At 40.8% G+C, this 23,783-nt stretch overlaps 1 protein-coding gene across 2 annotated transcripts in view; it reads right to left on the bottom strand.

The window, feature by feature from the left end:
- The window catches only part of LOC149316489 (phospholipid phosphatase-related protein type 5), a 114,500-nt gene extending 91,925 nt beyond the window's left edge, over positions 1-22,575 (bottom strand). For both annotated transcript variants that reach the window (XM_089515651.1, XM_089515652.1), the window contains exon 1: positions 22,300-22,575. In XM_089515651.1, the coding sequence (XP_089371777.1) occupies positions 22,300-22,503 (204 nt within the window). In that variant the 5' untranslated portion in view covers positions 22,504-22,575. The remainder of the gene's footprint in view (positions 1-22,299) is intronic.
- Positions 22,576-23,783: the final 1,208 nt, after the last annotated feature.

Below are 23,783 nucleotides of genomic sequence, written 5' to 3'. Positions count from 1 at the left end.
TTATGTTGCCTTATTTTAAGGAGGCTTATATGGTGGGTTTTTTTTTTAAGGTAACACAAATACCTCTCAAGACCTCACTTTTGTTGCTAGTCCTACCTAAAGTAAACCCATTGAATCAATGAGATTTACCTGTGTGTTGATTTACCATTCAACAATTTCTTGAATGGGGCTATTCTTGTTAGAACGTTCTAATAGGATTCCAGATAAAACATTGTAAAAGGAATTGATATAAATACAAGGATAAAGTTTCAGAATTTAGGAGATATAAGGAATGGTGTCACAAATGGACATGAAAGTTAAATCTTGATGGGAGTAATGGACATGGGTGAAGTTTGCCTTGTGTGTGTATGGACTAAGGTTCAACTACACTGTAGAAATAATGCAGTTTGACACCACTTTAACTGCTATGGCATCATCCTACAGAATCCTGGGTTTTGGAGTTTTGTGCAGCACCAGTACTCTTTGGCAAAGAATGCTAAAGACCTTGTATACCTGCCAATCCAAGGATCCCACAGGATGGAGCTTTTACAGCACTTAAAAGTGGTATCAAATTGCATTATTTCTATAGTGTAGATTCACCCTAATTTGTTTTGCTTAATGGAGAAGACTTGCATAAACTAAGTAACAAGGAGCTATGACAGGGGTGGTGGTGGTGGTGTAAGATTTTAAAATAACTTATGGCAAAGGTATGGATCCAAGTCACAAACACCAAACTAGCCCGTGCATTCTGCATTTTCGGATGTATCTTCCATTTTACAAAAAGAAAGAGACAACACCATAGATGAATATGAATACAAACTAGGTCCACAATTTCAGCTGCAAGCATCAATCTTTACCACCTCCAGTTTCTTTTTAATTAATCCTTTTCCCAAACTGGACACATTGAACTACATACAAATGTGAAAGTTTATCCAGTTGAACTGACTCTACACCTGACAGGCAGTAGAAATGGTTTCCTTCAAAATAAACTGTTACAAATCCTTGCAACACTACACAAGACAACTCTGACATCTACAGCATGTGAGTGGTGCATCTAGATGTCCTGTATGAAGCTCTTGGTTAGAGGAGATAAACTATTGGTTTGATGAATAATTAAACAGAATTTCATTCTTAATTACCAAAGACCTATAGACTAGTGTGAGTCACATCCTATTTAGTGTCAGCATGTCTCTGACAAACAGGAGAAAGAAGGCAAAAATAGAAAGGAACTGTTAGCAAACTCCTTTTAATGATTAGCTATATATCCAGAAGACAGTCAGTGTGGTATAGCGATTTGAGCTCTGAACGTCTGCTCTGGAGATCAGGATTTTGAATCCCTGCTGAGCCATAGAAACCCACTGGGTTTCTATCCACTGAGTCACATTCTCTCAGCCTCAAAAGAAAGCAAAGGCAACCTTTTCCTGAACAAATTTTGTCAAGATAACCCACTGATAAGGTCACCTTGGACTCACCATAAGTAAGAAATGACCTGAAGGTACACAACAACAATATATCCAGAAACCAACAATTTGGTTGTTCCTTTGCATTCTCAAACAAAAATCCTAATATTACAAGTTTTGAAATGAAATGAATGAATGTTGAAATGTAGACCAATAACAGACACTATTTGCCCACAACTATTTAGTGGATATCTGATTTATTGGGATCCATCTTGTCAAAATCAGTTTGAACTGCCCCTATTGCTTTCTCTCCTTCTTTCTCACCTTTTAAATTTTTGCCAGATAATTCACTATTTTAATTTGATTTTCAAAACGCATAACAGTGTTTTTGATAGGTAGATGAAATAAAACTAAACTCTACAGACTAAAATTCCTTATACTTACAATTGTTAAAATAGAACCAATAACTTTTCCAAGAAGTAAAATGCTATATGAGGATGGTGGGTATGTATTTCTATGCAGAGTAGCAGCAGGAGTTTTATGAATAGCTTGTTTATTGTGGCATAAATTAGTAAATCATTTTGCAATGATCCAAACATTCATTATTTCTTCTGTTTGTTAAAGAAAAAGCTGGAATACCTGAACAGCAATGTAACCCCAGAAAGCCCTGAATGAACACCTGAAGAATAAAGACATATATTCCATTCTTCGTGAATAACTGCACCAGTGTGTCAGAAGTCTAGGTACCTGAGGTACAATAACAGATGTGACAAAATGGGGGCATCTGCCTCCCCAGATAAGAATTCTGATACCCTCAATGAAATTTACTTTCAGTCCTCAAATTTCCTGCATTGCAGTAACTTAAAACTTCAGTTGAACATTTTAAAATACAGCACAATAACATCCAAAATCCACAAAACAGTGTTCCTTTTACATGTACTATACATAATGTAGGACCGAGACTCTATTTTTGTCATATCTTTCTTTCTTTTGTATTTTAACACCTTTGCCTGATGAAGCCAGTGTAGCTTCAAAAGCTTGCACTGTGTTTTGTGCATTTTGGTTGCTCCAATAAAGGTATCACTGTTCTGTGGATTTTGGATGTTATTACTCGACAGTGGCCAACACAGCTACCCCTGGATATGTTATTTAGAAAAACAGTTTGGACATCTAAAGAAAGGGCCCAGATGACATTATCAACAGAATGTGAACACAGCAAACAGAAGAGGTCTAGGGATGAATCAATTTCAGTGTAACTCTTCCTGCAGTGCTAGAAATTTGGGGACTAAAAGGAAATTGCAAGGGGACTGCAGAATTCTTATTGGGGAAAAGTCCTCATTGGGCTGCTGCTTCCATAGCTACACCCCTATATGTAGAGTATGTGTATGTTGAATGTTACAGGTGAAAATTGCAAGGGGAGTGCCTATATTAAGATCAACAATCTGTATACACATATACCCTGACAGCACCTGTGTTGAATGTAGGATGTGCCTTCCTATATCTTTCATATGAGCAAATATAAAAGGATATCCTATTGGCCTATTGTATGAAAGCGTAGAGAATAAATTGATTTAATCAGCTCCCCCTAAACTTCTGAAGCTGCGATTCACAGAATGAAAATCAGATACTACACGAACAATGACAACATTGATATACTTAAAAGATAAGCATGCCACTAAGTGTCTAGCAGAATTTGAAAGGATCTCTCTGTGTAATATTCAGAATCAGGCAGGATTTCTATTTACAATATACTTAAAAGTGGCCTAGTTCCTTAGAGACTAGCTTGTTTATTGTGGCATAAACTCTCATATGCTGCTGCCTTGAAAAACTCATGCTACAATAAATCATTTAAACTGGGGAGTCAGAGGGCCATAAGCAGGAGGAAACATACTGCTTGTGCAATTCACAAATTCACATATAGTCATGTGCAGAATTAGGTCAGGTCAGGGAGGGAAACAGTACAGTTCAGTAAGAGAAAGAATACCTCTAAACACAACTGGATCTTCCTCACACATATTTCCTGGCATGGGAGCAACTACTGCCAAGTTATGAAGAAACCTGTTGTTATTTGTTGTCAAGTCTGGTTCAACTTATGGTGATCCTATGAATGAGAGTCCTCCAAGACACCCTGTCATCAACACCAATGCTCAGGTCTTGCAAAATCTGGGCTGTGGCTTCCTTAATTGGATCTATTCTCCTATAATGTACAGTACCCTCTTCACCAAGCATTATCATCTTTTTTAGTAAGTTACTAAATGGTTTCACAATATGGCCAAAGCATGACAGCCTTAGTTTGATCATTTTGGCTAAGAGAATGCAGGCTTGATCTGCGCTTGGATCAATTTATTGAGTTCATTTCTTTCCTATCAGCTTTCTTCATTGTCCAGCATTCACAACCCTACATAGAAATCTGTTATTGCATGTCAAAGTGGATCACTAGATTCCAACTACAGAGCTGCTTTATGTGTGGTGAGAAGAGAACCATCAATGATTGCTGTTTCCTCTCCAGCATGTCAACTAGAGAGAGGAAGACCAAACTGTTGTAACAGAATTGAGCGCACAGAGTATCTCTGGAAGCCTGTGTTAGGATGAAACAACTGGCAGCCTTGGAGCTTGCCAGAAATCCAGCTGTAGATGAAAGCAAACTGGAATCTGGTTTATCTCCGAAGAGGCACTTTATTTCTTAGAGTTGCTGATTAGAAAGGCACACACAAACAATAGCTATATCACATCCACCACCAACACAAACCCACACTGTACAGTAGAAATCTGGACTTTATATACATTTTTGCCATGCGGCCACTTTGCCCAGCCTCTTGCTGTCATCATTTCCTGTTCCACCTGAATTATTGTCCTCCTTCCAGAATGACACTGGATATTTACATGAGCACTACATTCTCTCTGGCACACAATTACCTTGTACTTCCAACTGCTGACATGAGCTCCAGCTGCAACCAGTTCTCTGGTTAACAAGCAGTACGCAACCATTTGCCACACTGTGACATCTGGACATTTTCCTTTAGGCTTTATTTCCCAACACTAACTGCCCTGTGGAGATCTGAAAATCGTCATATGAAGAACATCTTAGGGAGCGGGGTATGTTTAATCTGGGGAAGAGGAGGTAAGGAATGACATATAGCCATGTTTAAATATTTGAAAACAGAGCAATCTTGTTTTCTGCTGTCACTAAGACATGGAGCAATGGGTTCAAACTACAGGAAAAGAAATTCCACCTAAGCATTAGGAAGTACTTCCGGATGGTAAGAACAGTTTGACAGTGGAATACACTGCCTCGGAGTGTCGTGGAATCTCCTTGGAGGTTTTTAAACAGAGGCTGGATGGCCATCTGTCAGAAGTGCTTTGATTGTGTATTCCTGCATGGCAGGGGGATGGACTGGATGGCCTTGTGATCTCTTCCAACTCTGATTCTATAATTCCATCTTTCTATATCTCCCCACTAGGCAAGATCTGGAAGTAGTGCTGGCCAGTGGCTCCCATGTCAGTGGAACAGTGGATCTCCTCTGGCTTTTAGTATGAACTTTAAATCAGCTGTCTAAGGTGCTGAACCTATTCTGGAGATAGAGACTGACACCTCATTTTTAAAGTTTTGGATCAAACCAAGAATGAATGTACTACCACAATGACATGGAAGCCACCAGCTGCCATTGCTTAGAAGAATGGGAACCATCGTTAACAACATCTTTGGAAAGCATGAAATGACTGACATTACCACAGCACTTTGACCATTATAGCTATTCTTCAGTTATTTATGTATAATGACAAAATAATGTTTCATCAGCTTTCCAGGCAAAGAAATCAGATTCATTTACTAATTCTAACCCTCTGAGGAAAAAAAATGCACAATTCTGCATCAGCTGTAACAGTGTTTACATATAAATATAGGCCCACAAATCTTCAGCCATGTATGATGTGTGATAACTAAAAGCATTTGGTGTTATAAGTAGTTTTCATTTTTTGATTTCAGATTAAAAACAATGTACTCATGGGATTTAGGAATTTATATATCAGTTTAGTTGGATTAACCATCTCTTTTAACCAGAAATGCAGCATTTTAAGGATAAAGACAGTCAGTCAGCTGTTGCAAAGGATGAATCCATTTTTCATCTACATTTGTTGTTCAAACCTTGATCCTTGTATGACAGGATAAAGGATGAAGCACATATTTTGTGGCCCGCAAATGTAAAGGAAAACACAAACGTATCTGAAGGAGTACTTTGCCCTCTATATGTCTGCCACAGGACTAAGATCCCTCCTTTGTCTCCCACCTGTAAACACAATATACTATGTGAGCAAGTGAGAAAGGGCCTTCTCTGCTGTAGCACCCCAGTTGTGGAGTAACTTCTTGGAGATCCAAATGGTGCCAACAGTGCTTCATTACCATGTCGAGTTAAAACAAGGAGGTTTTTTTTTACATTAATTTCAACTTTTTGGAGTCTAACTGATTCCTTCCCAAATGGACATGGACATGGTTTTGAAACTGCTTTAATCTTTGAAGATGTTTTAACATGTTAATTTGTTTCATATGTTGGGGGCAATTAGCTTATACTTTGTAAACTATTTAGTGAGTGCTAAAGTGCACTGATAAGGGGTATAGAAATGTACTTGCTATTGCTATAGTCCCAGGTTCTGCCAACAGTTCAAAAGTATGTAAAAGTGAAGGTAGATAAATAGATACCACTTCAGTGGAAGGTAACAGTGTTCTGTGCAGTCATGCTGGCCACATGATCAGAGTCATCTTTGACAACACTGGTGCTGGCTTAGTAACAGAGATGAGCACTGCCCCACAACATCTTTGAGGACCTCCAGAGGACCACCAGGATGTCTCAGAAGATGATGTCATCATTGTGTGGCTGATAATAGGGACATAGCCATCTGCTCCATTGCTTCCACCTGGATGTCAACTAGCCACTATAAAATCATTCTGGAGGTCCCTACCAGAAAGAAGGTGAGTTTTGAGTGGGTGGTGGGGCAGTTATTGTGAGAAGGAGGTACTAATCTCCTCCTTCTGTGATGATAAAAAAAGACATAGATCAGCAGGTCTTATTATGAAATCTATGGCCCAGTACAGACGGGCCCCAAAGGATGGCCTCATCATGTGCGAGGGGCACCCTGCCCACATGCCCCTCACCCCTCACAAGTGATGAGGGCATCCTCACTGCGTGGTGCCAAATAGACAGCGCATGTAGTGATTACATTACTGCTGTGCGGTCTCCAGATGGAGCCGCTTAGCAGCGACATACTCACGCCGCCACCAGCTGTTTGCGGTGGTGCAAAAAGGAGCCACTTTTTAGCTGTCTTTTTTTTGTGTAGTCGCGCCACACAATTTGGTTGCCGTGGTGCAGCTATGCAGCAAAAAGAGGCAGCTCCCGGCTGCCTCTTCCTGGCGCTCTGTACCACGTCTATGATATATCAGTAGCTGGTTAAAGAAAATAAGTCAGGAGTAAATGGACAGTTCTCTTAGTGAAGGGAAAGTAAACATCCATTTGGTTAATGGCATCAAACTACATTTACATTTGGCCCTCCATATCATGGATTCTTTATTTCAAAATATTCCAGAAATATATAAATTCCAAAAAGTAAACCTTCATTTTGCTATTTTATATAAGGGGCGCCATTTTACTATGCAACTGTATACAATGGAATTTGAGCGTCCATGGATTTTGCTATCCACATGAGGTCCTGTAAACAAACACCAGTGAATAGCAAGATCCCACTGTATAGTGGTAAGATGAACAGAAGTTTCAAAAGAATCTCTCCAGACTTGTGAGGAGACATTGCAGTTATGGTGTAGTCAAGTGTAGAGTGATGCACATTGGGGCTAAAATTTCTCATTACTTTGCTCACATCAATCATAGAACTGGTAGACAGTATGAAGTGTATATTAAACTAAAAATCCTGGAAGCTTAAAAACTTTAATTAATAGTTACATTCCAGGTACACATATCTTCCAAGCTCATTTTCTTGCTACAAGTAGATAACAAGGGGAAGGGGATTGGGGGGACAGAATTAATATACAATCGCCCTTCCTAACTTGTGGATCTAGGCTCTGTTATTTCCAATGGGGCACATGCCCCATTCAAGCTTATGAGGCTTGGATATGCTCAAGTCTCAATTTTCACAGAGTGATCCGGAACACATCCCCTGCAAAAATGGAGGGCCAACTGTAGATGGGCTAACTTTCCCCATAAAGGATTGAATGTGCCTGTAAATTCTGTATTTAAGAGACTAACATGCTCTTAAGCTTTTAAGAGCTGTGGTTACATTGCTTCTTCCTGTTAATTGCACGCAGTCACACACGTTTCTCTGAAATCTTGGGGTGTGAATTTCTTTATCTTTTGCTCTACCTCTATATTTTTAATTTTTAAAAAAACAAATTGCTGTATGCCTTTAAAAAGTTTCTGACTTATGAAGACCGTAAGATTTGTTCAGAGGAGGTTTGCCATTGCCCTCCCCTGAGGCTGAGAGCATGTGACCTGCCCAAGGTCACCCAGTGGGTTTCATGGCAGAGCTGGGAATTGAACCCTGGTCTCCAAAGTTGTAGTCCAGCACTCAAAAGGTTTTGGTCTATCTGAGAGATGAACCAATATTTTGTGGGTCTCTTGCAAGATAATGTCCTCTGTTGGTTTACAGGGGGAGGTTATAAACCGAGGATGGGAAATCATGTGACCCCAAATATATTGTTGGATTACAACTCCCAGTATTCTTAATCTAGCTACAGCTGCTGTGAGCTGGAGTCCAACAACATCTGGAGAGTTATATGACTCCTACTCCTTACAGACAGTACCAGTATCACATTCAATACAAGCTGAAGAAGGAGGACTTGTGAATCTATGACTCTTCGCATGTTGCTGGAATACAATCCCCATTAAGTCTAATCAACATGGCCAATAGTCAGGAATTATGGGAGCTGCAGCCCTACTTCTGGAGGGCCATAGGTTTCCCACTCTTACTGTAAAAAAGGAGCCTACTCCCTGAGTTTGGGCAACCAGGCAACACACACACACACACACAAAACAACATTCTTCAGCCTGTTGAGTCCCTACAAAAATGGTCAGATATAGTCATTTAACACATAGGTACTAAGTTGTAGCCAGCATGGTGTAGTGTTTTGAGTGATGGAGTATGACTTTGCAGATCTGGGTTCGATTCCCTGCTCATCCATGGAAAAACACTGAGTGACGTTGGGCGAGACACATACTTTCAGTGCCAGAAAACCTGTGATAGAGTTAACTTAGGGTCAACATAAGTTGGAAATGACTTGAAGGCAAACAACAACAACAACAATAATGATGGGTAATCAAATTCTACAAATATATTCATGGAGGCTTTTGTATGTTTCATGGTGAGCCGGCAGGATTGGAGAAGCTAAGGCTACCCCCACCTCCATAACTAGACACACTATGATGATACCTGTGAGGGTCTTAGCTTTTCTATAATCACTGTGTGCCTGACATTTAGGAATTGCCAGATGCTTCTCCAACCCTGGCTTCTTGCTGGGAAGCACAGAATTGCTGTGTAAGGTTGGTTTGGGGCTTTACAGAAAGTCAGGAGGGGGGCTTTTGGTTCTGCACAGAGAGGAATGGGATATCTAGAACCACCATGCCCCAAAGAGCACATCTACACATGTAAGGGACATATATGTGTGTGGATATCTCTAACTGAATTCCCACCAATATAAATTATACAATTAATCTGTGGTGTGGATCAGTTGAGAACTATGGACACTGACTATGTACCTCCCATTTGTTTACTCCAATAGTCAGATCCTAGATATCAGCAGTCACCTATGCAGCCATAACACCAATCTCATGCCACTGTTGGCAAATCACATCATAAGCTTATAGACCAGCAAGGAAAAAAGCCTTAGAAATGAACTATAACAAAGAATAAAATTGCTGGTCATTATAATCTATGGTTCTCATTTTGCATAAATTATGATGACTAGAATGCTGAACCTATGCACAGTTTGGGAAATAGTAAGTCCAACTGAAATCTGAAATAACATAGAAATAGTATACTGTACAGCATAAAATGATTCATATAACAGTGGACTGGCATGTGCTTGTATTTCACTCGTAAAATATGTATCAATTTGCAAACAAATGTACACTCTCCATTGAAAACCACCGTTGGTGAAGTATGCAGAAAACGAGAAGACTATCTGTAGTATTTGCCCTATGATCACATTTTCCGATATATAAATCATGATAATTCTGAAATGTTAGGCATCATAGTTTAGTTATACATGCACTAACACTAAATATGGTTAATACTATCTAGGAATTCCCTCATCAGTAAGAGTTTGAACAGCCAATTTGATATACAGTCACCCCTTTGAACTCGCAGGGGATCCATTCCAGCCCCCCCCCCCCGCGCAAGTTCAAAATCTCACACATATTCAAGTCCATAGGCTTGAATGGGGTGCGTGCATGCGGAGCTTGTGCAATGGGCACTTGTCCCATTACATTTAATAGCGGTTGCCCCCTTTGTGGATTTCCAGGCCCGCGCATTTCAAATCCGTGGACTTGGAGGGGCGACTGTTGTTTTTCAAACCACAGTTACAAGCAAGCCTTACATTTGCAGCAAGATTAATGATTAATGTTTATTTTGGTCCTCTCACCATCTAGACTTTGAAAACATGGTTTGACACAGTTTTGCTGAATACGAATTACAAACAAACCTAAGCACTATTTGCCACTGTGGTGGTACATTTGCAATTCTTTCTCAATCCTATGGCTTCCAAATGTATTGAAAGATATCTCCCATAGTTGCGTCCCACTAGCTCTGCTTGCTGAAGCTGATGAAGGAGGAAATTCCAAATATCACAAGGATATCAGGTTATAAAAGATTGCTCTGAACCATGATTAATACTAGCAAATGAATATGTGGAATAATTCTCTTGATAAAAATAAAGGGAGAAAGAGAAAATGCCACAGCCCAGAGAAAGGCTGTGATTTGCAACAACATGTATAAATAATAGGTTTCAGACATTATGTCACCACTAGGGATATAAATATTTGACTCTTTCATCCTCACAAGTGAGGATAAATAATTTTTACAATTTCTGCTCCCTTCGGTGTAAAGAAAATGAATATTTCTGAGCAGATCTTGCCTGGTATGTGCACATCCTGAAATGTTTCAGAAAATTATTCTGTGCACAAGTACAGAATTTTTAATGCACAAGAATATGGGGTTTCACTCATTAACCATTGTTTTCAGGTAGATACATGTGCAGTCACCCCTCCCAACACGTGGATCTGGGATCCGCAGTTTTGAATTCTCACGGAGGGGCGACCTCTGTTGTTTCCAATGGAGCATGCACCACATTCAAGCCTATGGGGCTTGGATATGCGCAAGCCTCTGTTTTCGTGAGGGAGGGGTGTCCGGAACAGATCCCTTGCAAAAACAGAGGGCCAACTGTATTTTTCTTCTGCAAGATTGCTGTTTTCTACCTAGAAAAAAATCTTGCCCCCCCCCCCCAAAAAAAAATGGCTAAATTTTTGTGCTGATTTTCTCCTTTTGTATAAGATTGTTCTTGTTCAAGATTGCAGGTATTTTACCCAAAAGCCATGATCATTGTGCAAAGAACCCACATGTATTTCTGGAAAGAATAATTGGAGGAAAAACATTAGAATGTACAAATACTGAGCAAAAGCTGCACACAATACTCACTATTTTGATATTCTCCCCAGACAGGTTTCCCACCTACTGAGGAGCACAATTTTCACCTAGGAAATGAATAACTATAATAATTCCATTCCCAGTCTGTACCACAGAACTGTATGCATGTTTTAACTTTGGTATAGGGTATCAGGCACAAAAACTAATAGTTCAATAAATTTTAGAGAAGGCATGAAAAGGAAAGTCTAATTCTAACCCCTAAATGTGGACCAAACATTCCACAACCTGATGAAAAAAGTGTTCATGCCAATAGTGAGTAAATCATGTGGAATCAGGGATGGAGCAGAAAGTGACAGGATCTAAGGACAGGGTCTAACAACTGTGCTGTAGCTTTGGGAGAAAGACATGAAAATGGATGGATCTCGCAAGAGTATGAGGTCTCCAAACTACTCTCCTTTGAATACCATGTTACCTTAAAAACAGTAACAAATAGAGTTTTATTTAATCTAGTCCACAAAAGCCCTGGCCCTAATAAATATACCATAATAAAAGCTTTAACCTACGGTAGTCCATGAAAGCCCTAGCCCTAATAACTGTGTTCAAAGCTGGATATAGATATGGCCTTTCACAAACTGAAGGGACTCTAATTCAGTGGAGACTCCTCAGTTCCTCTGGAGAAGCAGTGGGTTCTCCCTGATTATGTTTTTCGAGAAGACATCACAAGCCTTCAAAGCAATTTGACAAAGAGTACAGAAAGAAGGAAGAATGAGGGTAAAAAATTATTCTTCCCCACCACAAGCTTTCTCAAGCAGACAGTCCCATGAACAGGATTCTATCTATATAAAGTCCAGATCCAGTGCAGTGCATTTAAGGTGTCACAACCCCCTATTGCTTCTGTTGCAGCTGAGTAACATAGATATCCCTCCAGCAATCGCCCTTGAAATGCTGCATATTAGCTGCAGGGAGAAATCTGGAGCAATGACAAAATATCATTTTCAATAAATTATATGAAACTGGCAACATGCAGTATTACAAAAGAAGGGGGGAAACCTCACCTGTTTCTAACCCTTCTGAAAATTAAGAGCAAAAACAAGGAGTATAAAAATCAGTGAGGCAAAAAGGAAATATTCAATGGGTTAACAATTCTGAGCCCAGAAAACATATCCCATCCTCTCTGACAATAGGAAAGAACACAGGGAAACTTGGCAAAATCCTCCTTTATGTCTTTGTGTTGAAATTCTGCTTCAAAAATAATTCCAAATATATGAATACAGGCTTCTGAACACAAAGGCCACATGTGGGCAGGCCAGCTGAATGGATCTTTCCCCATAAATGGATAAGGAGGAACAGACTACTGATTTTCAGAGGAAATGCACCCACTCTTTATGATCCTTATGTTATTCAATGATTTTTGAAAGCTACGCCATTGATATTAACCTAATATTCTGAATGCATTCAAACCACCAATTTCTCCCACTAGTGTATGTCCACCTCCAAAATAACTTTGGAAAGTAAAAGGCCTATCCAGGTCATCATTTTATCACCACAGGGTCCAGCCACGTGCCTCTGGGAAGCACACAAGCAGACTATCAGTACAACTGCACCCTGCTACTAATGTTCCCAATCAATTACAGCACAGAGATATGTTGTCTCTGATGCTGAGGATAATGTTTAGCCACCAGGTCTAGCGATGCCCTTATAATCTAAAAATTGTCTTATGTTCCTAACCCCATCTAGGTTAGTTGTCAAACATCCTGAGCCTATTCAGCCACATCCTAGACATCATGGTTCCTCAAGGTTGGACTATTCCTTCACAATTTTTGTCTATCTGGTCCCCAATATGATGCTGGTATAGAAGGTGTCAGCTTTGCTCTGTGGAGGGAGTGGGCAATCTACCAGCAGCATGACACTGCTACTGAAGCAATGGCACTGCCTGCCTATTTGATATGGGGGCCAAGCTAAAGACTTTGAAGTCTTGTTCTTTCTCTTCTCAGCTTCAAATCTATAAATAACTTGGGTCCCTGTTACCCAAGAAACAGCCTCCTCCCTTATAAATCCATAAAGTCTTTGCAATCTTCTGTAGAAACCCCTGGTAGTGTCACATGCTTCTGAGGTCTGCTCTGTTGTCATTCTAAACAGGGAATTTAGTGTGATGGCATCATGCCCTCCAACTCTCCCAATTTGCCAGGGACAGTCTTGCTCTCTGCTGAGTCTGGTGTCTCAGCTGCTTTCTAAACGTCCCAGTTTTTCTTGCCTCCTCCCACATTCCCTCTTTGTCTTCAGCTTACTTCTTTTGATGCACATTCACTTTAAAGTACAAAAGTAGGTTTCAGCCATGGGGAGAGGATGGGGGTATTCTGGCCTTCTTAAGCAAAAGCAAACTGCTTCCACATCTCTCAGCTTGTGAGTTCTCCCTCATTCATAACTTTTGCCATTTTGATCACACTCTGATGTTGCTTGGCCACACATGTCCTAGTTTTCAGTTGTGGAATGATGGACAGTATGTGACACCCATTATGTGCAAACTTTTCCCCACAAAATCTTCTCAGTTTGGGACTTATTTCATGGCAAAATTGGCATGTGGTTGTTATAGCACAGATGTTCCTAAACTTTGGTCCTCTGGGTCTTTTGGACTTCAGCTCCCAGAAGCCCCATTCAGGAATTATGGGAGCTGAAGTCTAAACATCTGGAAGACTAAAGTTTGGAAACCACTGTTACAGCATTATTTTCTGTGTAGAAAATGCAGAAATCCTGCAGAAAATGCAGAAATACTAAAATTACTTGCTGCTTCATTCAAGAAGAAAATTATCAAGGAAATACATCCCTACTTTCTTGTACAGTTCCCTCTACCATGCATTTAGCTACTAAATACTGATTTTATGTACGGCTTTATATTGTGTGTTTTGTTATTATTGTACACTAACTATTTACTTGTAAATGGTTTATAAGTATCTGTGAATAAATAGGACAGACAGGATAGAATAGGACAGGTCTAGAAGTCATGAGAGACCAGAAAATGGCATGTACTGAAACCACAGATTTATAGAATACCTTTCCAGACTGGCAATCTTCCCAGTAGTGTTTTATTAATACAGTCTTTAACCACATGTTCATTACCTCAAAAGGAATAACATGATCATAATGGCTTCTTAAATAGTGTTGACAGAATTTGCCATAATAGTAGGAAGATTCATAGTCTGAAGGCAAATGATTCAGAAATCTTGGTTAAGATAAGCAGGTTGGTAGCTGTCCACTCCTAGAATGGGGGACAGCTTGGTAACCTTATATACACTACCTTGATTTTGCCTCAAAAGAACATAGAGACAACAAATACAAGATAGAAGAATAAAGAGAGCCCAAAGGGTCGAAACAAAACCCTACTTTAACCCAGCATACTAGTTCCCACAGTGTCTCCAAAATCACCACAAGGAGGACATGAGATAATGATAGGTGAGTATGTGCCTTCCACATGCCTGTTAACATATGCCTTCAAGTTGCCTGTTGATAAAATCCTATGAATTTCATAGGGTTTTCTTAGACAAGAAATACTCAGAGGTGGTTTTACCAATTCCTTCCTATGAAAGAGAGTCTACCATATCTGATATTCGTCAGCAGTCTTCCATCCAAGTACTAACTATAGCTGACCCTGCTTAGCTTCCAAGATCAGATGAAATCTGGTGCCTTTAGAGTATTTAGTCCACAGGGTAATAATAATCTCCCACTTTTGTTCTCCACTGAATGGTACTGACAAGTATCTTCTAGCTGTTGGTAACCTTGTTCTACACTAATTTGCATGATCTCTTTTAAAGTTCTCAGCTGGTGGACATCACTGCACTTTGAGGTGGTGCATTTCCTAGTTTAACCATGTACTGTGTGGTGAAATAATCAGCTGCAAATTATTTCAACCAGAAACAAAAAGATTAGGTTGATGTGTACTTTCTAGCTGTCCAAAATGAGACCTCCTGGGAGTGAAAGAAACACAGAGGAAAAGGTTGTAGAGAGCTCTCAACAGAAACCTTCCATTTCTGTCATACTGTTCATATTAAAGGAGCACACACACCTTGGGAATCAAGTGACAGTGTACTTCTTTTCAGTCTTAAATAGATTTCAGGGTATAATAGAACCACCAAAATATCTTGACTTAACTATGACCTCAGGATATTAAATACTTCAATCAGAAAAGGAAAGAAAATTCTCAGTTGCTTAATCCATTCACTCTGAACTGGCTTTTAACTGGTTCCAACTCAAGGGACACATTTTCATCCAGAGATAGCATTGTGAGGTTTGAACCTCACATACAAGAAACTGACTTCTCACTCACATCTTGTCACCATCTTTAAAACTGACTGAGAGTACCTTCTTGATGATGCTACCCACCTACAGAAGTATAAGCAAGGGAGCAGCTTAGAGAGACATGCTTAGTAGCTACTCAGAGAATGAATACCTGTGTCCTTCTGTTTTTATTTTCAACTTATGCAATTGCTAATGGTGAATTTTAGACCAAGGCAAGAGTCATGTTAAATTAAATTTCATGCAGTCTATCTCTTTCTCCCTCTCTCATGCAAATACAGACTCAGACAAATTGCCCAGTTTCAGACAGTAATCCAATTGTGGCTGGTAGCTTCCGTGACAGTGGAGGTGATGAATTTTCTCTTAAGTTTTAAAGCTATTATCTAAGGTTCTAAATGCCATCCTTAAAATAGGTTCAGTACAGCCTAAAACCTGGAGTAGATTCATCACTCCTCTGAAATGGGAGCCACCAACTGATGTACAGTAGTCTAACATACAATTTAGATCAGGACAGGGGCATTTCTGGGAGTACTGACCAGACCAGGTCAAGAAAACCCCATGATAGGGTCATCTTAAGGTTGCTCTAAGTTGGAAACTACTGGAAGGCACACAACAACAACAAACCCTGTTCAGGCTGGACATGGTTAGTTCCAGCCGATTGGGGATTATTTGGTAGACAAGATGATATAACTGCTCACAATTGGGTATGTCATGATGTCACACTGAAGTGTGTGAATAAGAGAGAGCCAGGGCAGTCTACACGATTTTAAATGGATTTGTTCAAAGGAGGTTTGCCATTGCTCTAAGGCTGAGAGCATGTGATACGGAGCAAGGACTCCAAGCCACCCAGTTCCCATGAGTGCCAGGCCTTGCAACCTCAATCCTTGACTCTACTGCACTAAGATGTAAGTTTTGAAGAGGATTTCGACTCACCTTGAACTGAATATAATTAAAATTCCACATGAATAGGCACTTGGATTGTTTTACTCGCATTTAAGGAAAGTGATCCACCCAAGTTAGTGACTGAGATGGAGAACATAAGAATTAAGTTCATGAGGCTGGTGTACACTCCGGTTTGAGTGTCGTTATTCAGGTCAAATGCCTAAAGAGGGCTTTTAAAAATGCATTCACACTTTGTCCATCATAATGATATGAATTTGGCCAACAGTTATTTGAAAATGTGTGTGTTTTTGGAGGGATTAGGACTCCCAGAATCCCCAGGCAGCATAATCATAATACCCTTGTTTGATGAGGATTGTGGGCACTGATGTCCAAAAAGAAAGGTAATTTTTATAATTTGTAGTGTTCACCAACAGCATTAGAGAAATATTTTAGTTGGAAGACTTACACCTATTTGCCTGCTATGTGGATAAGGGCAAATAAAGAGCATGTGGGACAGAGATGGGTGCATTTGTGAGAAAAGAGAGGAATTCTTAACTGCTCCTTACACACACACCCAAATAAAAACTAATGTGCTTTTAGCTTGTAAATATGTAATATTCAGCTGGCACTGAAAGTGAATGCAATGAGAAAATAGATGCCAAATTAGGTAATCCTAGCTCCTTTGAGCAGCTGATCATATTAATGATGGAAGTGGAAGTCCGACCAAAAATGAACTAATTGTATTCATAATATGCTTCACACTGCACACAGCAATCTGTTTTAATGCATCCTAAGAATAAATAATATAAATTCCTCCTGGGAAGCATAAATAAGGGAAGAAAATGTATTTTAATGGCTGTCTTTCAACAATATTGCCAAACAGAAGTGTGCCATTAATATTTAATGTGACCACAACTCTCCTTCAAAATTCATATGCATTATACTTTAAGAAAGAGCCTGCCAGCTAATATGGTTTGGATGCAACACTTTAGTCAAGTGACATGCCCAACTGCAAAGTAGGTCTTTCCCCACATGCCTTCCTTCTTTCCTATTGTCTGTTCTCTTTGGGCACAAGAAACCAGTAAAGGGAAGAACAGCACTATGGCTGGGAAAGTGGAACATCGGTTTTTAAAAAACGTGTCAAAGGGTCAACTATGGAAATAGCCAATATGGAATAAGGTAGATAGTTCTATCATGTGGAGTGCGGTTAAAAAGTCACAGCTTTCCATTGAAATAGCAAAGCTTCTCAGTTTTCTTAATTCACTAACTCCTTTTGAAATTTTGCTTCTCTTTCTGAGCACCTGCAATAAATCCCCCAGAATAATCCCAAACTAGCATTAAAATTGTCTCCTTCTAAGACCCAGCTGAGAGAAACATGACCAGCTCTTCCTAAGACAATCCACACATCCAATGTCAATGGGACAGGGAGAGATCCAATGCAGGGGGCTTTTGCTATATCAGGGTCTCAATTGAGTATCCCACTCCTCGTGATCCTGTCCTTCCTGGTGTTTCACACACACATATTTACGTTACCTGCCTAAAGGAATAAGAGGAACATTTTGTTTAGTTCAAAGAGAAAATTGAGTCAAATGAAGTGATACAAGGGAAACACACCAACTCTACTTACTATTGGATCAGCAGAGCTTCGTTAGAAACATGAATAGATGCAACTGAATAGATGAATAGATCCAACTGAGATGCACAAAATTGTTTATAGAAATGAATATGATCCCTAACTAACCTCCCTCTCTCTCACACACACACCTTGCCAACCAGTCCTTGGCTTGCTAAGGTCTTGTACAGACCTAAATGTATCAGAAACAGATACATTTAATATGCAAAGTCTTTGTTTTCTGCTGACATTGGGGCTGTGCACACCGGCCATTAAGGCCGGCCTTTGGGCAGAGCATGGCGTCCCCATGACACATGCCCCGATTCCTCCCTCAGGGTGCCGTGACACCACACAGTGTCACGGTGCTCCTCTGGCACTACATCCACATGACACAATGCCAAAGGAGCACCTTAAAGCCGCGGCTATCACACCCTTTCCAGGGCACAAAAAGGAGCCGGAGAGGAGAGATCGGGCCATTACATGTGGTTGCCATGGCCCCAATCCTGTGCATCTGGAGGCAGCTGCAGGCCACCCCTTAGGAGCAGTCTGCACAGCCTCACTGCTAACAGGGATGTCCACTACCTCTCGCTGGATGTCTATTAATTCCAGGTTATGTTTCTAATGAAGAAAGAAAGCCCTGACTTTCTAAGAACTAAGCAGGGATGTTAATGACTGGAACTCTTAGATATTTCTCATCCATGGGGTCACCATAACTCAGAGCTGACTTGATGACAAATAAGAGTTACAGTCTAAACTCAACTTCTAAAAAAAAGGAATGGGGTTTTCTATGGTGATCCTGGAATCACTTCCTCTTCTTCTTCTGCCTGTACATCTAAATGCAATCCTAAGCATGTTTTCTCAGAAGTAAGCTGCTCAAAATTCAGTGTTGTTTGCCCCCAACTAATTGTGAACAGGATCTTTTCCTGAAGCTGGCAAGTTTCAGCAGGAAACATTTTATGGTCCAATCACACCTCTTTCTTTGAGCCATGATACAATTCAAACAAAATTGAATTTGCTAAATGAAAAAGCTCACTATAATGTGAGGGAATATGTTTTGTTTTTTTCCCTGTTTCCCAGGTATAACAAACATTTTAAAAATGTCGTATGTTCAAAATATTTGTAGCCTAGTGTCCTTGTGTCAAACAGTGTATTTTAATGTGGGACAAAAATATTTGTTGTTGTTGTGCCTTCAAGTCGATGCTAGTTTATGGTGACCCTAAGGCAAACCTATCATGGGGTTTTCTTGGCAAGAGTTGTCCAGAGGAGGTTTGCCATTTCCTTCCCCTGAGGGTGAGAGCATGTGACTTGACCAAGGTCACCCAGTGGGTTTCATGGCTGAGCTGAAAATTGAACCCTGGTCTGAGAGCCAGTGTGGTGGGGCAGTTTGAGCAATTCACTAGGACTCTGGAAACCAGTGTGTTTGATTCCCTGTGTGAGCATGAAACCCCACTGGGTGACCTTGGGCAAATAGCACTTTCTCAGCCTCAGGGGAAGGCAATGGCAAGCTTCCTCTAACCAAATCTTGCCAAGAAAACCCCATGATAGGTTTGCCTTAGGGTCGCCATAAGTCAGAAATGACTTGAAGGCACATAACAGCAACAACTCCAGAGTTGTAGTCCAACACTCAAACCACTATGCCAGGTTGGTTCTTGTTAGAAAACTATACCCACCTTCAGTTATTTTATGATTATGGCATAAATTGGCTCCATGTTTTTAACATCACACTGAGCCTCAATAGCATCAACAGTTTATACCAAGAGATTCCCAGGTGACCTCTATTGATGGAAAGATCTGGGTTGTATTTTTGGCAAGGTTCCTAATTCCCACCCACCCATAATTTCCATTGCCTTAATATTGACTGCCAAAGAGGGCGAAAACCCAGCAGAGTGATACAAAAATAATTCTATGTGGTGTCTTGCCTTCATAATGATGCATGTGTATGTGTGTGTTTTCCTGACTGTATACATAATCCAGCCCTAATGGTCACTGTCCCCTTTCTCTTCATCTGTTCAATATGGTCAGGGATTATTAAATGATGCTAATGCTTTTGTCAGATGACCTTACAACTTTGTACGCTGAGCATTTTCAGGGCAGATGCTTCTTTCTTTCCTCTCGGAAACCAACCAACCAAACTGCAGGATCACACAGCCAACTAAAAATATGTGAGCATAATATGTGCATGTTATCTCTTTCTTTTTCCAAACAAAATCACGGGAGACCCGTGTGAAAGAAAGAGACTGATAGGCTTTGCCTTCCACATCCTCTGATCTGTTTACTCCATCTTTCTCAATCAGCAGAAATCCAAAAGAACGCCTGCTCCATTTTAAAACAGCCGTCTACTGTTGGAAATGCCTGCGCTTGTCATTTTTGCTGGCCGAAATATTAGCATGTGGCTCTTAGCAGCCTCCAGGCTCCTCCATCATGCTGCCCACCTGTCTATGACTAACACATGCATTTGGCATCGATAAATCAATAAACAACCCAGGATCAGGGTTTTCGTTGTAGTTTTAAAAGGAATGTGAAGCATCCCCATTCCCCATACAGGCAAGACAGGAGTAGTATGAGGAGCCTTTGAACCAGCAGCCTTTCTACAACAGCTCTTCAAGTTATAATAAAAGAAGGGAAGCCCACGCCTCCTACTCTCCTCTCTTCCTCGTTTTTAAAGGGTCCAACCTGTCATCTAATCAATAAATCCAAAATCTGGATTAAAAGGAAAAGGAGCAACACTGGCTTCATACTAGGAAAGCTGAGCAAGTCACTAAAATGGTGGACATAAATATTGTGAGAAATAAGGAAAGAAGGAAGGAGGAGAGGGGGATCTTAAGGCAGGCATTTCAGGGCCCTTGGGAATGATTTTTAGGTTGGGAGGGCTCAACATTGGCATTAATTTTCTCTTCTTGCCCGCAAATGCCTTTTCCCATCCAATATGCTCAAAGCATCCTTAAATATGAAGGCACTTACAAGCACCAGGTCTGCTGCTCATAGAAGCCCCCCTCTGTGTGTTCAGGGCAGCTTACTTCCAAAGAAATCTGCAGAGACTACATGGCAAACAGCCCTTAGGATGCCTTGGAGAGAGAGGGCCAGCAGTTCTTAATACCTCTCACTATTTACATTTTCTCACTTTCTCTCCTGCTCTTTCTCACAGCTCAATCCAAGGCATATCCTCCTGGCTAGTAATACCCAAAAAGGCTCCATAGAATTGAGCCAGGGCAATGAAAATGGCATCAAACTGGATTATTTCTGCAATGTGGATGTCAATTTTACTCTTAAGGAGGGCTTGACACCCACACCGCCCTGAGTTCAGGGGTCCACGGACCAGGGATCCCCAAAACCGAGTTCTCCTTGCCCCAAATAAAGTGCTCCACCATCTTTCCCCGTCTTCCCTTGGCATCTCCCCTGCCCTCTCTCAGTGCCCATCATGGCAACAAGTTGAAGAACTTAAAGGGAGGAAGAAAAGCATGCCCTGGGTGAAAAGTCTCCCTCTTCTTGGGCCACAAAAGGGACAGTTCCAGTTCAGTAATATTTTAATTAGTTGTTTAGTTATTAGTTATTTAGTTAGAATCAAAGACTCATAGAGTCAGAAGAGACTGCAAGGGCCATCCAGTCCAACCCCCTGCCAGGCAGGAAATTAATTAGTTAGTTATTAGTTATATAGTTATTTAATTCTTAGTTATAGCGCTATTAGTTATTTAGTTTAGTTATATAGTTGTTAGTTATATAGTTATGTAGTTAGTAGTTATTTAGTTATATAGTTATGTAGTTGTTTAGTTTAGTTATATAGTTGTTGGTAGTTAGTTAGTTATGTAGTTAGTAGTTATTTAATTACATAGTTACGCAATTATTTAGGGGTTATTTGGTTTAATTATATAGTTGTTAGTCGTCAGTTATTTAATTATATACTTAGTTAGTTATGTAGTTTATGGTTATTTAGTTATACAATTGTTTAGTAGTTATTTAGTTATTTAGTTTTGTTATTTAGTTATATACTTATTAGCTATATAGTTATTTAGTTACAGTTATTTATCTAGATGGTTATGTAGTTTGGTTATTAGTTGTTAAGCAACATAATTATATAGTGATTAGTTATAAAGTTATTTAGTTATATTGCTGTTAGTTATTTAATTGTTTGTTATTTAGTTACATAGTTGTTAGTTATATAGTTATTTAGTTAATATATAGTTATTAGTTATATAATTATATGGCTCTTAGTAATTAGTTATTTAGTTATATAGTAGTTAGTTATACAGCTCTTTAGTTATTAGTTATGTAGTTACATAGTTAGTTATATGGTTCTTTAGTTATTAGTTACTTAGTTCCATAGTTGTTAGTTCTGCTGTCCTTTAGTTATTAGTTCCTTAGTTCCATAGTTGTTAGTGCTGCCGTTCTTTAGTTATTAGTTCTGTAGTTATAGAGTTGTTAGTTCTGCTGTCCTTTAGTTATTAGTTCCTTAGTTCCATAGTTGTTCCTTAGTGCCGAGGGGCTTGGGGCTCTTACCAGGAGGGCGGGGAGGGCGGCGGCGGCGGCGTAGAGCAGGGCGGGCGGCAGGGCGCTGTCCTCCTCGGGCCCCGGGTAGGGCTTGCGGTAGGCGCTCTCGAAGCAGAAGAAGCCCTGCAGGTGGACGCTGAAGGTGTCCGTGTACTCGAAGTAGTAGGCCAGCATCACCGTCCCGGCCATGATCACCAGCTGGAAGTACAGCATGCTGCTCAGCCCCAGCAGCAGCAGCCACAGGCAGCAGAGCCACAGCCACAGCAGCCAGCAGGCCAGTCCATGGGCAGCAGCAGCAGCAGCAGCCCCCCAGCAGCCCCCGAGTGCCAGCCCTGGGCAGCAGCAGAGGCAGCAGCATCCACCGCTGCAAGGGAGCAGCCCTCCTCCTCCTCCTCCTCCTCCTGCTGCTGCCTTCAGATCCCCCCGAAGCAGGGCTGCCCCCCAACCCTGGCTCTAGTCAGCATCGCGGCCGAAAGGGGGGGCGCCGCCCCATCCGGCCCACCCTCAGCCCTCCCTCCCTCCAGCCCTCCTTCCATTCATCCCTCCATCCATCCCTTGCAGAGGAGGGAAAGCAGGGATGGTGCTGATGCTGAGGGTGGTGCTGGTGATGCTCCCTCCAGGAGGAGGAGGAGGAGGAGGAGAGATGCCCCGGGAAGCCCCCTGTTGCTCCCAGCAGAAGAAGAGTTGCTGCCCAGGCGCCCCCTCTTCCTCCCCCTCTTCCTCTTCCTCTCCTGCCTTGCTCCTTCCTTGGAGGCAGCAGCAACGCAAGAGCCCTTTCCAAGGCGGCTGCCTGCCTGCCTCTGAGCTGCAAGGAGAAGGAGAAGGAGAAGGAGAAGGAGGCGGGTCGCTGGGTGGGTGGGAAAAGCTGCCTCTCTCTCTCTCTCATTCCCAGCCCTCCCTGCAAGGATTTCTTTGGGGCTACTATCTGGAAACCAAAGGCTCAGAGGAAGCATCCATCCACCTGTGCCCCACTGGGGCATCAGCCTCCAAGGGATACTCTCTCTCTCTCTCCCTCTCTATTTCTCTCTGGCTGCAACCACACTGCAGAAGTAACCCGCTTCTATCCCAGTTTAACTGCCATGGCTCATGCCATGGGATCATTCTGGGGACTGCAGGATGATGATCATGATGATCATGATCATGATCATCACAGTGTGCCTTCAAGTCATTTCCAATTTTGTTTTGTTCTAAATAGGGGAATAAGGGGGTTATGTAAATTTGAATTATGTATGTATTTTGTATGTTTTATTTATGTTTATGTCCCACTGTAATAATAATAATAATAATAATAATAATAATTTTTATTTGCATTTCCTGCTTATATTTCCCTAATAATAAGCCCAAAAAACCCACCAAAAACTAATAATCATTTTTATTTGTCTTTCTCACTTCTCCAAAGATTGACGTGGGATTACATCCTATTAAAAATACAGTACAATGCAAATATAAACTATAAAACACTAACACTGAATTAAACATTCCTATTAGTTCCT

Source organism: Sceloporus occidentalis, unplaced genomic scaffold (genome assembly GCF_023333645.1).
Source record: "Sceloporus occidentalis isolate IW3139 unplaced genomic scaffold, rSceOcc1.0.p SCAF_3, whole genome shotgun sequence".
Lineage (NCBI taxonomy): Eukaryota > Metazoa > Chordata > Lepidosauria > Squamata > Phrynosomatidae > Sceloporus > Sceloporus occidentalis.
Note: the sequence above shows the minus strand (reverse complement) of the source record. Positions and strands in the feature narration are given on the sequence as shown.